Source organism: Pelecanus crispus, chromosome 4 (assembly GCF_030463565.1).
Source record: "Pelecanus crispus isolate bPelCri1 chromosome 4, bPelCri1.pri, whole genome shotgun sequence".
Taxonomy (NCBI): domain Eukaryota; kingdom Metazoa; phylum Chordata; class Aves; order Pelecaniformes; family Pelecanidae; genus Pelecanus; species Pelecanus crispus.
The window spans coordinates 79,571,288-79,587,745 of record NC_134646.1 but is presented as its reverse complement, the minus strand read 5'-3'; the positions used below and the strand labels follow the sequence as shown (position 1 = coordinate 79,587,745).

General features: G+C 39.2%; 1 protein-coding gene across 6 annotated transcripts in view; it reads left to right on the top strand.

Annotated features, from left to right (window-relative positions):
- MAEA (macrophage erythroblast attacher, E3 ubiquitin ligase) overlaps positions 1 to 16,458 on the top strand; it is a 56,257-nt gene that overhangs the window by 2,501 nt on the left and 37,298 nt on the right. For all 6 annotated transcript variants that reach the window (XM_075708840.1, XM_075708843.1, XM_075708842.1 and 3 more), the window contains exon 2: positions 15,244 to 15,426. In XM_075708840.1, the coding sequence (XP_075564955.1) occupies positions 15,319 to 15,426 (108 nt within the window). In that variant the 5' untranslated portion in view covers positions 15,244 to 15,318. The remainder of the gene's footprint in view (positions 1 to 15,243; positions 15,427 to 16,458) is intronic.

Here is a 16,458-nt window from a genome sequence, read left to right as displayed (position 1 = left end):
AGTGCTTAAAACTGCAAAGGGAAATCCCTTTTCCATAGCTGAATTGTGGTTGCTGCAGGAGTGGAAATGCTTCAGCCATTCTTCAACAGTTCAGCTCAGAAGTAAATAGATTTCTTCAGCTGAATCTAAGAAAGCTATTTAAGTGCGCAAAATAATACTTGAATATTCCCCCCCACTCCAATCCCTTCTCCATTCTCAAGGACAAGAAGGTTGCCAGCTATTCTTCCTGCAAAGTAGTGTGGAATCTTTTTCTTTTTTTGGTTTTTTTTTTCTTTTTTTGTGGGTTTTTTTTTTTTTTTTAAAGCCTACCAGTTAAGAATTGTGCTAGTCTCATCTGAGAGCATATAATGTGAAAGCTGGCAATTTAAAAATGAGTGAATGTGAACATTGTTTCAGCAAAGAACTATGATAACACTAATAAACAAGTGATGACAGGAAACTAGATAATTTGTCCATATCTTTGGAAGTGTGAATAATTATTAAACTGAACTAGTAAACTATATGGAGTAAGACCCCAAAGATGGAAGACCTGAAAAGCAGGGATGATCACTTGTGAAAATATTCTTATTGGGGCTGCTCATTGGCAAGCGTTTAGGGTTAGCTGGGCTGCAACTGCTTTAAAAAACAGCTGATCAAAAGGAGAGCTGTAGAAGCACAGAATACTTGAGCACCTTCTCAGAGCTGCTCTTTGGCTTCTTTTGTTGGCAGGTGTGGCAGGGGAACTGCTGGCAGCAGATTTAATAAGATATTAATTTCTCATGGAAATACCACGTTTACCTGATTGCTAAAGAGGGGAACAGATAGGAGAATAGGATTTTCTGAAGTGTATGTCCTGAGTCCATGGAACACAGCATAGCTGAGGTTAGGAAGGGCATCTGGAGACAGTCTAGTCCAGTAGCCTCCCTGCAAAGCAGGGTCAGCTAGAGCAGGTTGCTCAGGGCCATGTCCAGACTGTTCTCGATTATCTCCAAGATGGAGATTCCAGCCTGTCTAGGAAAACCTGCTCCAGTGTTTGGCTGCAGTTATGGTATTTAAAAAAAAAAAAAATCTTTTGTTTACATGGAATTTTCTGTATTTTGATTCATCCCCATTGCCTACTGGCCTTTTACTCGGCAACGCTGGGAGCAGTCTGGCTCCATCTTCTTTACTGCCCACCCCCCCCATCAGGTATTTATCCACATTGATAAGACTTCCCCGAGCCTTTTCTTCTCAAGGTTAAACAATCCCAGCTTTCTCAGCCTCTCTTCGTATGTTAGATGCTCCAATCTGTTAGTACTCTCTGTGGCCTTCTGCCGTACTCGCTCCAGTATGTCTGTGTTTCTCTCGTACTGGAGGCCCAGAACTGGACACAGCACTTCGGATGGGTCTAACATGCTGAGTAGAGGGGAAGGATCACCTTCCGTGACCCACTGGCGATGTTTTTCGTAACACAGCCCAGGATGACCAGCCGGGTTAGCTCAGTTGGTTAGAACATGGTGCTAATAACGCCAAGTGCACAGGTTCAATCCTAATCCCTGAAGGGGGGTTGGGCTCGATGATCTCTCAAGGTCCCTTCCAACCCAAAGCATTCTATGATTCTATGATGTTGGCGTTCCTTGCTGCAAGGGCACACTGCTGTCTCATGGGCAACTTGTCCACCAGGACCCCCAGGTTCTATCCAGCAAAGCTGCTTTCCAAGGTGCTGGTCTCCATCGTGTGCTGGTACATGTGGTCGTTCCTTCCCAAATGTAGGACTTGGCATTTCCCTTTGAATTTCATGAGGTGGTTCTTTGCCCATTTCTCCAGCCTGTTGAGGTCCCTATGAATGGCAACACAGCTGTCTGGCATATTAACAACTCCTCCCAGTTTTGTGTCCTCTGCAGACTTTGGAGGTGCACCCTGACCCATCATGTAGGTCACTAATGACGATGTCAAATAGTCCAGGTCAACTCTGTTCCCACTGAAGCAAAAAAGGTGCAAGAATAATTTTTCCCATGATTGGTTGCACTACTTTATTTTTTCCCCTGTTTATAAGCTTCACTATAAGTTGGTCTTGAACATAGCTTTGTACTTTGATACTATGCGCCACAGTGTACTTTTGTCAAAACTTTGAACGTACAGCAGCAAAAGTTGTTCAGTGAAAGTGGTTCAGGCAGAACTTGAGGACAGAAGTAACAGAATTTGCAAAATCTAATGCACTTTCAGTACATAAGTGTACAAAAAAAAATGTATGGCACTTCTAGATCATTACCTGACTTGTGAAATGCTTCTCAAGTAGAAGGTTGACACAATAAGTGAAACATTGATATTGGTAAAAGTCAGCTCTGTACTAACTTGGTGTGAACGCTCGTATCTTACCCTAAATCAGTCTTCAAACTGGGTGCTCTGACTCACCGAGTGTGCGTTGAATGTCCATACCGAGCATCCGTGTGTTGCTGAATAATGCACTTCCTGTTTCAACACATCACGCGTGCATGTCAGCAAACAAGCGTGACATCTTCTGTACTGCTGCTGTTCTTCTGCTCCGGGCTCTGCCTGCCCCTGGGTTTTAAGAAAAATCTGGTACTGTGGGACTTCTGAAGTTTGATATTGGAAAGCAGCTAAAGTAGGAGTTGGCTCCTGTGGAGATTGGTCTCTTTTCTGTCCCTGCCCACTCCCTATAAAACACATTTTAAAGGGATTAATGAAGGGAGAAAACACAGTAAAAGGCAGTAAGTAACAGTGTGGCCATGGGCTAGAGGTGTTGCTTGATTATCAGTACTCCATTGTGCCTGTAGGAAAATACTTCAAGAAAAATACTCTCAAAACGTTTTACAGAAGACCTCCTGTTAGTATCTTCAGAGTGAATACTTATCTGATGTTGCAATTCACACTTGCAGCATACTTGATTTGTGGTGTTTTCACAGGACAGTGCCCTGTGATCTTGTGAGTTTGGTTTGTGTATGTTTTCTGGTATAGAAATAATATGTTTGTATGGTAACTAACATAATGGAGTCTTTAAATGTTGACGTAAAGCAAGAGTATCTGTGAAATATTTGATTCTTTGCATAGTGAATGTTTTTCAAGAGCTGGGAAACAGGAGTAAAGATGAGCTTGAAAATTTGCTAGATATCGTAATAGGAGCAAAATGCTTCACAACGTAGGGTCATAGGAGTGGAGCTCTTACTGGATGTTACGGACCACCCAGTGTCAGTTTTTCTTACCTCTCTAAACCTCTTCCCATGGTCTTTCACTTCAGTGGTTCCTATATTAATCCGCACATTAGTGCACCTTTTGGGCCCGTAGATTTAGGAAGGTACTGTTTTGGCAGGCTATGTGCTGTAAGGGCACCCTGGCAAAATCCATCAGTCCTTGAAGAAACTGCCTTCGCTGTACACTTGGCCTCCCATAGCTTCCAGCCTGAAGATATGCTATAGAGGAAGTATTTGCTAACCCAGAATGTGAAATATGCTGTATTGCTTGATTACTTACAATACATTATTGCTTATTTAAATGAAGCAAGTTTTTGTTAGGTTATCTTTATTATGATAGCCAGTAATTCAACTGCTTCACAACCTGCTTTTGATTCACCTCAGCTTTTTTTGAGTGTTCTGTGGATTACCTTGAGTTGTAAACTACTGAGAACTAAAGTAAAACAGATAATATATTGAGTAGAACTTTAGTCATTCATATATTCTGATAAAGGACTGCTGAATCAATAATCCTTAATTAATTTCTCTTAGGAGAAATGCTGTCACTTCAGCTGGAATAGGTTATTTTGGGAGCAGTCTGACTGGAAATGGGATCTCTAGCCTAAAGGCTCCAGCCAGTACCATGGTGTCTGGACTGTGCAAACACACAGGAGGACGATGACCTCCTTCATTTAAAGAGGTGATACAGTGATTAAAATGAACAAATATTTGGAGAAGAAAGAAGGGTGAAAACAAATGAGGGAACTTGCTCAGGACACAAACCTGCCCTGTGACTTTAGCTTAGCAACTCGACTATTTCTTCGGACAGGGAGGAATGCCTGGGTTTTTGTTAGTACTCAAATATTTCTACTAAAAGGAGAAAAGAAAAGAGATTTCTTTTGAGGCATGAGTCCAAGATGGCAGCTATGAACACGTGTAGTGAAAATGCGTGGTCCCTGGTGTCCCTAGTGTGGCTCTAGACAGGACTCTAAAATGGCTGTCAATTTGCTTACATAAGGATGCAAGACAGCTTTATATAACTGTAAAATGGCTTTGTAAAGCACTCAATTTTGTTGTTGGAAGCCTTGTTCAAAAGTTCGTAAGGTATTCGGTAATAAGTTAGTAGCAGTTTGTCTAAAAGGGTAGTATTTTGAAGGATTATAATTGATTCTGTTGAGTAAGTACGTGTGTTGCAGATGGATAGTCCAAGCATTTTCGCTGCTGATTCTCTCCTGTATTGAAGTAGCAGCTTTGAATATTATAATGATATTTTCTTTCTAGACACAGCTGCTCTAGAATATTCAGTACTGTCTTCCTGAGTTGTAAAACTGACATGTTTTTAACTAAGGAAAACCACTAGGCTTTATAGTTCAAAAACATTGAAACTGTTTTAAAAAGAACTATTTTTTTTAAAATCAAAATGATTTGCAACTGCATTTAGGCTTATGAAATTACTTTGTCTGTTTTGATCTGTATCTCTTCAAGAGTTTACATTAATGCTTGTACCTAATTAAACCTAAATCTAGCCATTATTCTAAGCCTTTCATTTCTGAAATATTACTGCTTCTTTCTTTTAACTTTCTTTTCCTTTTCTGATTTTGCCTAGAACAAGGTAAAAATATTATTGTTTCAAGGGATTGATAAGAGCTACATATCAGAAGAATTCATTCTGTGAATAAGTGGTGATATAATTTACATTTTTAATTAGTTCAGTGACAAGTAATGATGCTGACTCAGTTCTGAAATAATCCAAGAGTTAGAAGTGTATAAAGATACAGAATTTCAGTAATTCTGTATGGAAAGGCTTAATTGTTACTGGTTTGAGGTAAAATTTGCAATAGTATATTGTACCCTGCCTGATTTTTCAAATGGCATCATGTATAATAGAAGTACTCTACTTTTCTGTTTTGTTGAAGGTGAGCGTGGTGATCTAATTTAGTCTCAAGGAAACAGCTTAATGCTCAAAGGTGTTTCTTGTTGGGTTTACCTTCTCTCTTGACACTGTTTATTAAAACTATTTAGGAGATGCTTAATTTTTCTTCCATATTCCCATACTTCCTCTTTCCTCTTGCCTAGAGTAGAGTTAAGTTGTCTTTGCTTCTGTTTTCTTGAAAGACAGTTTCATCACTCCACTTCTCACTTTCTTTTCCCTACCTATCTGTGGCTAGGCTTGATGTCCCTGCTCACTGCAGGGGGGTTGGGCTATATAACCTCTAAAGGTCCCTTCCCACCCAAAGCATTCTGTGATTCTATGATTTCATACAAGGGTACAATATATGGCATTTGAAAAATCTTATTTATACCTCAGTCTTCAACTGAATTATCTGGGAGACCTGTAGATTCATACAAATCTCTGGTGCTTTTCAGGTGTTATAAGCTAACGCAATTGAGGAGAGGAAGCACATCATTTTTCTGACCCTTGAAAGGACAGCATAGTTCTGTAATGGTTCCCCCCATCTAATCTGGTAGGACTTTTATTTTATTTTTCTTGAAACTTTTTTTTCCTTCCCACTAGTTATCTGACTTCATATACCTGAAAAGACACTTAAAAAATCCATTTCAAATTCCTTCCTGCCCATGATTGAGTTCATTTGAAAAGATACACAATGGAGGTATTTGTGTTTAAAAAATTCTACGCTTTATGTGGCAAGGAGTTGCTTTCAGCTGTGAGACTGTAATGTTAAAGGATGATTCACACAGACATCAGTAAAGTCAGGATATATAGTTAAAACTTCCCTGCATATGAGTTGGCACTGCTGTCAAGTTAGACCTGATTAACTTCTCTCTCCCAAATACAGGAGGAAATCCGATGTTCTTTACATAGGTTTGTAATTCTGTAAAAGATGCTTGTTTCTGTTGTCTGTACTGTCTCCTGTGAAAATCAGTTTTTAGAAAATAAACCTTTGAAAATTGCTGTTAGCAGGAGGCTGGGGAATGATTAATGGTCTTACTTTCACCACCAAATAATTCTTTCTTCAATTGTGATGACTTTTTTGAAGTATCACTCTTGCTCTATAATTTCCAACAACCAAATGATAGCTATACAAACTGGTTTTTACTTTCTGTTTCTTTCTGGTACATCTGAACTAGTTTCCTATGTGCAGTCACTGTGGGGTAGAAACTCTTTTTGATTGATGTTGTGGTCTGAAAGAGATTGTTTGGGGTTTAGTTTCCATTTTTATTTGGAAGTCTCTAGGTTTGAATCTGCGTAAGTTAAGAAGGAATCTAGCCTGTGTTGTAGGATGTGACCAGATCAGTTTGAGAACTGGTGTGCTAAAGGTTTAGTGTAAGGCGAAAGACTTGTGGAAGGATAAAGGCTTACATTTTTCACAAAACTTTAATTATGAAAGAAACATGTACAATTCAATCTTTCAGTATTACTCTGTACCAGTTAGGAAAACTTGTGGGCAGCATCAGGTTGGTATTTGAAGTTTCACACAGTAGCCATTACAGTTTGGCCTAACATCCTGTACCTCTAAAGGAATAGAAATGCAGGATGTAACACTTTTTATAAATAAGCTTATTTGGCTTAGGGAAAATGCCTTTCTCCTGTGTCCAGTTCTCCCTTTCATCCTCTGGAAATTCTCTGATAAATGCTGATAAACATGTTTTTCCTGAAGTAGTTTGAGGGTTTTTTTGATAGCTGTGGAAGAAAGACAAAGTAGAAGACTTTGTTTCAGTGCTTCTACTTTCTTAAGTAAATTTTTAGTGGGATTCTTAATACATGTAATTGATTCCCCGCCACCCCCCCCCCCCCCCTTCCAGCCAATGGCTTATTGATGCAGAAGTACTGTCCTGACTAATCAAATATGGAATAATGCACATCAGTTAAGGTGACTTTTAAAAAGGAAAGTCATGCCATGCAAAGATATTGGACTTCTATGTTTAAAAAAAAAAAAAAAAAAAGGGTGGTGGTGGATTTAGTTGATAGCTTATTCATATTACTGAGTGCTTTTTGGAAATATCCCTTACCAGGAACTCTTGAAAGAAAGAAGACAGAAGTTCTTATCTGGGTAGGTAACTGGGCAAGATAAGAAACAAACATCAAGTTTTAGTAGCCGACCTCTGTAATGGAAGACGTTAGTGTTAGGGTTCTGCTGATGTCTCTGCCAGTACTGCTGATATTCAGCTGTTTGAACAGCCTGGAAGAGAGAGTGAGCGCTGAGATGATCCGGTTTCCTTGACCATAGTAAGATAGTTGAGGTATTACAGATACAACCCAAGTATGAAGCATTAGAGAAGAATAATGGGAGACTGAATGGCTATTAAAATAGTAGATGAAATGTAATATAGACAAGTGTAGTGTGATACAGTTTTTAGGTAAGGTGGAAAGAAAAACAATCCTAATCTTATATACACAATAACTGAGTCAGAAATGATTGTCGTTGCTCAGTGGGATCTTGGGTTATAGTGAGTGTTTCCTGGGAATGATCAGGTTAATGTTGACAAACTTGGGACAGAAGTCTTGGGAAAGGGAAGAATGGAGAGCCTCATTATGTGGCAATGAAAATCCATGGTTTCTTCTTCTCTTAAGTAGTATGAGTTGCTCTTATTTTCTCCCTTACCTCATCCTGAAAAAGGATGTAGTAGTACTGGAAAATGTCTACAGAAGGGCAAGAATGATTAGAGATAAGGAAAGACTGTCTTCAAAGAATGGTTTAGAAAGAGCCTCTTCAATCTCAAGAGAAGTGAGAGGCATAGAAGAGAGCGAATGTTCCCTTTTTTTTCTTCCAAAACAAGAACAAAAGGGTTTCAAATTAGGCTAGCAGTTGACAAGACAAAACCAAGGAGTATTTCTTCACACAATGCGTGAGGCTGTAAAATGTCTCACCACAGGATGTTGCAGTGCTAAAATTCTACAGGTCAACAACAACTAGCAGAGTCCATGGATGAGCAACACCCTGTGGTGTTTCTACTATAAAACTCCCACCTCTGGCTCAAGAAGCCCAGAGAGAGTACTTGGGATTAGTAACTTCATGTTCTTGCCTTTTCTTCAAGTGCTGTCCCCTTTCTGGATGTTGTCAGAGGAGGGATAGGGACAGAGGAGGAACTTTTGGTCTTACCTGGTATGGCCATTCATATCTTCATATGGAGATGAATATGGTGTTTAAATTAGCAATGGGGATCTATGATCCAGTCTCGAGATGAATTCATAAAATTAAGGTAGGAAAGGACCTCAGCAGACAGTGTAGTTCAGGCTTCTGCTTGAATCTGGACTAACTTCAAAGCTGATTTGAGTTGCTCAGGGTCCTGCCTAGTTCTGAAAGTTTCCAAGGGTGGAGATTCCACCACCTTTCTGGACTGCTGTTTCAGTGCTTACCAGCTCTCTTGGTTAAAATATTTTTTTTCCCTTACGCCCAGCTGGAGTTTTCTTTGCTGCCAGTTGTCAACTCTGCCTCCTTCCTTTTGTTCTGTAACTCTGAGAAGAGTCTGGCTAGCTCTTATCTATGACCTTCACCTTTAGGTAGTGGAAGGCTTCTATCAGATAGTGCTGCTCCCAACTCCCTGTAGCCTTCCCTTCTGCAAGTGAAACAAGCCTGCCCCTCTCAGCCGCTCTTTGGATTTTGTATGCTCCAACCAGCTAATGTTGCGTTGGTCGCTTTCTGGACTCTTTTTCCAGTTTGTCAACATCTCTTCTTTGGTGGGGATGTGGGGGCAAGGGACCTGAAAATCAGAGTCGATGTTCCAGATGAGTCTGCATGAGTGCTGAGCATAAAGAACAATTGCTCCTCTCAACCCACTGCCTTTAATCTTGTTAAGGCAGCCTGGTGTGTGGTGAACTTTCATTGCCACAAGAATCTGTTGCTGATTCATGTCCAACCTGCTGTCCATCAGAACCTCTACATCTTTTTCTGCAGAAGTGGTCCTAGCCAGTTATTCCACAGCCCTGTGCTAATGGGTGGGGTAGTTTTGTGCCAGGTGCAGGGCTCTTGTTTTTGCCTTGACTGCATTTCATAAAGTTCTTGGTATGTTTCTCCAGCTTGTCATTTCTTCTGAATGGCAGATCTACCACCCAGCATTATCAAGCGCTCCACCAATTTGTTGTCCTTTGTGAGCTTTCTGATTGTGTGTTCTGTTCATAGTGCAGATAGTTGAAGACGACATGTGCGTATGTTGGGAGCTGATAACATTCCTCTGGACTCAGGCGGTACTTGCAATTGGGCACCAGGTAGCTGTTGACCCACTGACTAGTATTCTTTGAGGCTGGCTGCCCAGTCAGTCCCTAACCCGTGTTGTATCCCAGCCATTCAGTCCATGTCTCCCCAGTTTGGCTGCAAGGATACCGTGGGAGACCATGTCAAAAACCTCGCTAAACTTAGCATGAAAGACTGCCAGTGCACTCCTCTCATTCAGAGGTAGCCATTTCATCACTGAAAGCAAACAGTGTTGTTTGCTTATGGCAAGTCTAGGCTGGCTATTCCCAGTCAACTTTATGAGCTTGGAAATGACTTCCATCTGGGTTCCCCCCCATAACTTTCCCAAGAACTGAGATGAGGCAGACCAGACTGTAGTTTCCATGATCCTCCAGCTTCTCTTTGGAACAGAGGCAAGAAACTTGCCCTTTTCAGTCATTGAGGACTTTCCTTGTTCATCATGACATTTCAGAGATGCTGGCAGCTTTACAGTGTCATCGGTGAGCTCTCTCCCTTTTGGTCCCATGTACCTGTATATTTTTCACCTTGCTTTAGACTTCTTGTGGGAATAGTACCTCTCTCCCCAGACTCAGTTGCTCATACGCTATCCGGAAGGCTTAGGAGAAGACCTTACCAGTAAAGACAAAGGCAGCGTTTAGAACTGAGGCTTTGTGTTGTCCTTTGTTGCTAGGTCACAAACTCAATTCTGGAGATGCTTTTCTTCATCTTCCTTATGCTGCTCATCTGTCTATAAAGCCACGGTAATTAGAATTGCTTATTAGTTTGAACTCTAGTTAAATAAAGTGGATGTATGTGTTGGCTATGATGGTAACAAGTGCTGGATTTCTAGCTGTGACTCAGAATGCTTTTCCTCCATCGTGTCTGGAGGAATACAACACCTCTGCAAAGAAGATCTTGCCACGATTCATGTTTCTTATGTTATATATCTCTCTCTCGTACTTTCTCCCAAGCAGAGAGCCCTTCAACAGTGTATGTCTTCACTTTGGAAACCTCATGTGCTTAATGAGTGACCGAGTGACTGTGTCTGTCATGGAAGCTGTGAGTGTGCGTCGAGGCTAAAACATTGCCGCATTCTCGAGATGCCATTAAGCTGCTTAGTGGAATTCAAGGTGCTAAAACCAGCGTAAGAAGTCCAGCCTGGTTGTCTGACTGCCACGAACATAAATACCACTGAGATAGTGGAGCTTTTTAAGCTTTGATCACTATAATTAATGAACTTCTATAAGGCGAAAATGATTTGCATTTTGCTCTTCCTTTCTATATTGTTGAAGGCTCTAGACGGTATGATCTCATGGCATGGTTTTTTAAAGCCCATTTTCTCTTAGCCTGTAGAGAAAAGCATGGACTGAGGTGAGAGTACTTATTGGCAGTCTGTTTCAATACATTTGATTTATGGATGGAGTACTAAGTGTGTGCACATAGATACATTTAGAAAACCTTAAGAAGAAAAGGAAAATTAAGTATCTTATTCAATGATAATGAATGTAAAAACAAAAGTAGATATGCATTGTAGATGCTGTGTAGAGGATTGACTAGTTTAACTTGATATTATTTATATTTCTTTAAATATTTTTTTAGACTAATAATAAACACTTGGGAAGTATATATGGTTTGCTAACCATCACAATACAATACATGCAAGCATTTAATACTTGCTGTTTTTTCTAGTTTTAATATGTATTCAGAAAAATAGTGATACCACTTAGTAAATTAATGGCTTATTGAAAAAATTATTTTGATGGAAATATATTTAGTATTATTATTAAATTCACTATATTTAAGGGTATTTCAAGTTAAATTTGATGTGCCTTATTAAAAGAAATATTACCTTCAGTTGCACAATTTGAACAGTTCTAGACATTTCATGATTGTAGAACTAATCAGTCTTGCCTTGGTACCTTATTCGCATTCACGGGCTGGAAGAGGACTGTGTTTGGGCTGACGGCCAGATAGTTAACATCACAGTTGAATTCCTAAGTATAAGTTTAAAAACTGCCTCCGACATCCTTAGCTCTGCTGTTTTCTACTCCCTCCACTCCACTGAACAGCTCAGCCAAGGTATAGTTCTCATGGCAGTCCTTCCTCCTCTTCCAGCAGTTCAAACTTTTAGACCCAGAAGGATCCTCTCCTAAGTCTTGTCTCCACAGCCAGAGATTGTTGGAGCGTGTTCTGGGACAGCGCACCAGAGTTTTCTGGCTTTCTAAAACCAGAGTGAAGTAATTCCTGAAATTAAGAAAATACACGGATCAGGTTATTCAGTTGTCTCTGCCTCTCTGTCAGCACTTTGCACCTTGAAACAGTCATACGCTACAGTCGCAGAAGCCTCCAGCCAAGCAGACTTTCCCTCACATCACAGTAGCAAAATTTTGATCCTGGAAAAACTTGGTTTACCCTTAATTTTGCCCCTTGTATAGCCTGTTCTAACTTAAGTCAAATTCCTTTTCATTGGGTCTAAGTTTGACCTGGTTTAGTACATGCTTAAGTTGAATGTGGCTGCAGCTGTGGAAGCTGATGAACAAAAGAAGCAGAATCTGTTTAGTGACACTGGATTTAAATGTGCTACACACTAATATTTTACATCTCTCCTTTCTGTCCTCATCTAGGCTCATGGTATGAGCCAGCTGAGGTGTGGTTTTTCAAGCTCTAATGAGTAGGACAAGTTGGTATTGTGCTTGTACAGAATACATTCTGTTTGGTTCTTGCTGCTTTATTTCAAATTTTTTCAATGTTTAGTAGCTGGTTATAATTTTTTTTTTCCCATTAACATAAAACTTGCCTAGACTGAGTTCTGTAGGCCACTCTTGTCCTTAAAGAATAACAGTGTAATCCAGGCTTGGGCACAGAATGGTACTGGCAGTAAAAATTGGAAGTCTCTAATAGGCTTGTGGCAGCTAATGATATGTAAATGTTGCAGCTGTCTCTTAGTCCAAAAAGTTTGGTGTTCACTGTTTTATAACTATGGTACCTGAAAATTAAAGTGAACCATAATTAAGAATTTTTAGAGTTCTGTGTTCCAGAGCATTTTGTTACGTTCTCCTTCCATTTACTTCTGTTATTGGAGAAAAATATAAACATATTGGTGCAGTGCATGTAATTTTTGAGGAGTTCTGTGGTAAAGCAAACCAGTATGCTCTTTTGGAGCGTAGGAACTGTAGGAGTAACAAAAGAACCAGCAGATCAAGATGCAGAGTCTAGATAAGATGGTGTCTTGGTAAGGAGTATAGGGTTGCAATTTCTAAATTTTGTTGTTTGTAGAATCTAGTCCTGTAAAATAAGTGCAAAAGCTGTACCTGGATACAACTTAACAAATATTCTGTAAAAACTGCTGGCTGTATAGTAAGAAACAAGTGCCTATGCAAATTATGAAAAACTCTGGTAAAGAGTATTTACTGTCAGTTTCAGTTGTGCAAATAATCTCATTGTACCTTTAAAGCCATTTCCCTTGTTATGGTACACTAAAACTATGTTTAGCAATATATTTATTTGTATTTACTTTCAGAGCATATAGTAAAACAGTTCAGCTCCTAGCCTCTTCCACACAGGATATTTAGATCTTTTTTGGGGGAGGGGGAAAAAAAAAAAAAACCAGATAAAACAAGATTCAAAAACCCATTGCACCTAGATGCAATATAAATGATATATAATGATGCCAGCTGAAATTGAAAATCCAATTGTTCTAGATGTTGTATGAACGCAGGCTGTGCCAGAAATTTGCACACTAAAGAGACAGCATGGGAAACGGGAAGTGTTACTGCTATTGTCTGCAGATAAGAAATTAGGGAAAAGGGAGATTAAAGCTAAGATTTTTTCCAAACTGACTGGATCTGTGTGTCCAGTTCAACTGACTGCTCAAAACTGAACAAAAACACTTTTTGTAGTACCTCAAATCAATAGTAGCTTCTGAAAGTCTTGGTTGATGTAGCTTTTCAGTGTGGTGGGGAAAGCTGATTAGCAAAGTACTTGCAGAAATTAAATTCAGTAGATGCAAGTAACTGAAGGAAACATGTTTTTCAATGAATAGTAAGAAAAATGCAGGGGGAAAAAGGGAAGAAATTGACTTAATGCTGTCTGGCATCAAGTCTTGGAAACAAGCTTCCATGCTCAAAAGCTTGAGATGTCAAAATAATGGCTCCCCAAAACATGCATTCTCTCTCTGGGGCCTTAAAACCTTTTATCTTTTTTGTGGAAATGCAGAAGGGAAATAAGATAAGAGCTAAAGATGGAATAGAAGATGGTTATATAGACAATTAAGTAGGTGTTGAAGCCTATCCATTGTGATGTTTTATGTGGCTTGAGTTTTGGAGGGGTGCGGTGCTGAGATTTTGGGGGATGATGTATAAAGAAAGTAATTCTTTTAGCTTGGTACTTCCTGTGGTAAAGGCTTGTTCTGTCATTTGTTTAGGTCTTAGTTTGAGATGCCAAAAAGCATGAAATAGTTCATTTCAGTCTTTCTGAGAGGAAGAGGAGCCCTTTTGTATCTTATCAGGAGTATCCTCGTGTTATACTTCTACTACAAATAAGAACAACTTATTGTAGGTCATATAAAGTCTTGGAAAGCAAGTACTTTGGCTCATCCTGCTTATTCTGAACCTAAACTGTTTCTCAGTGCATTTCTAACTGTGAATTGCAATGGTTATATAGTAATGTCTCTCCTAATAGAGTGCACCCTGGGGATACTTTCTTGCATGCAAATGATTAGAAGGAAGATGATGGAGGCAATCTTGATATAATTGATTAAAAGTGATATACTTGAAAGATTTGTAATCAAACATATATGTGATATGTACCAAACAGAACACTGATTTGTGTTTCCTGTTTTACCTTTAATATGTGTAATCTGATTGCTAGCTAAATTACGCCTTTGATTAATGGAAAAGCAATCAAGATTATCATAACTACCTGAAAGAACTTCTCATGGACTTTTTCAAGATAAAAGATATGGATGAATTAAGTCTATGACACTGGAATGTTTTTAGTTCTAAAATTCCTCTTTCTGTGAAGTAATACAACTTCCTGTCTAAATTGCTTATGTTATCACTATAGTGGAAGTACCATGATGGGAGCAGCTTAACATTTGCTGTAAACTTTCCCAAATCATTCAGTACCCTAAAATTTGACCAGGCTGTAGGCTACTCCCATATATGTGTTCTTAGTGGCCATCAGTAGCAGTTTTGATATGGCTGTTGTATAAAGATGTAGGACAGGAGACCCCCAACATTGGTTGGTCTTTAAGCCAAGGAATGGAGTCTTAAAGGAATTTAACAAACTTAGTCTTACAGTGTAGGCTTTTTTCACCAAAAGAAAACTTACATGGAGTTTCTCTTAGCATTCATTGTAGTCCTACTGGAGTTAATGTTAAAAAGTAGTCCTTCATGGGCAGAAGTAGGTAGGAGACCTATTAGATTTCCTGAATAACCATTGGTGTACTATGTATTTTTGCAGTAGCTAATATGCATTATACATGCTTTCACAAAGGTAACTTTCTCTTCTTTTATGAACTCCTGAAAGAAAGAAATGTAAACTCTAAAAAGCTGTGTTCTGAAGGGTGATTGCTTAGTTGTAGTTAACTTGTAGCTTTCCTTTTTTAGATACACATTTGTCTTTGCTTTCTGTTCTCCCTGAACTGTTTCCATCAGTGCTTGCTACAGTCAAAGCAGGGTAGGTGAAATAGGTATCGGAGCAGAATCTGCCAGGTTTTCTTTCCTGTCGCTGGTTGTTTTTTTTTTTTTTTTCATAATCTTTGAAGTGTTAGTTTCTTGCTGAGGGGGCTTAAATAAGGGCTTTGATACAAGAACTCAAGTTCAATTAATGACCTCTAGTATCCTGGAACCTAGGTGTTCTTCTGACTGCATCAGATAAAATCATCAGTCTCTTTAAACTCTAGAAGACCTGACTTTTTTTAATACAGAAATTCTAATGACTTGATATTTTTCATTCAGGTGCCATATGAAACACTGAACAAACGGTTTCGAGCTGCACAGAAAAACATTGATCGAGAGACTAGCCACGTTACAATGGTTGTGGCAGAGCTGGAGAAGACACTGAGCAGCTGTCCTGCTGTGGATTCAGTTGTTAGCCTCCTGGATGGAGTAGTTGAAAAACTCAGTGTTCTGAAACGAAAGGTAAGTGCTGGTTTACCTTGTGATTGCTTTGTCTTTGCAAAAATTAACAGAAGTAGTTTTCTGCAATGCTGATTGCTTGAATTTTCTTTCAAGATACAGGTATTACTGGCACTGTAGACAAAGGCCTTAGAATGCACAGCAAAACACCAAAACTTACTGTATCTTGCTCCACTGTGCTTATGAAGCATGACTTGATTGATTTCTATCAATTCCTGCTTCTCCAGTGGACAGGTTTGTGCGATTGCATTAATTGATCATTTGAGGAGGGGAAAACAGGTAGAAGATGAGTCTGAAAAATGTTGAAACCCCAGTGGGGGTAGTTGTGTGCAATGTTGAGGCTTCTTTGCAGAAGAAAGTGCGAGTTGTCCTGGATTGTTACTTGAATGTTTTTTTATAAACACTAAAATTGCAGGTTGGAGGTCCCTAGGGAGTATTACTAAAAGCATTTTAAACAAAGTTTAGCAGGATAACCTGCTTCTCGCTGTTAAGCTTGAATGCTTGTATGAAATACAGCCAAATTTTCATGCCTTTACCACATCTTTCTAAGAAGAATGAGTTAAAAACATAGAGCATAAGCAATCCTTGTTTTGGATGGGAATATTACTCATTCTGAGACTCACCAGAACACTTACTTGAAACAAATGCTGCAGAAAAATTAAAATAGCTCTGTCTCCTGGCTTTAGAGCAGTGCTTCTCCAAAAAGAAATAGACAAAACAAACGGTAGCAGAGTCATTTCATTAAAACTTAAATGAAATAACCAACAGATATAAATCTTGAGACTATATTAAGTGAAGCGTCAAAATACCTTGGAGGTTCGTAACATGTAAATAATGCTGTCATGTATGTTGATTTTGGGGTTTTCTGCTTGAACAGGTTAGCTAGGTGTTGAAAAGCTGATCTGCAAAAGACTTCATAAATCTAATTGCTGTTTTCATCTTTGGTTTGTGAGACTTAGAGGTCTTAAAGAATATGGGTGTTTTTCACTTCTGTTACTTACAGAAAGAAATTACTGCTATTTCTGAAAGAGGTGT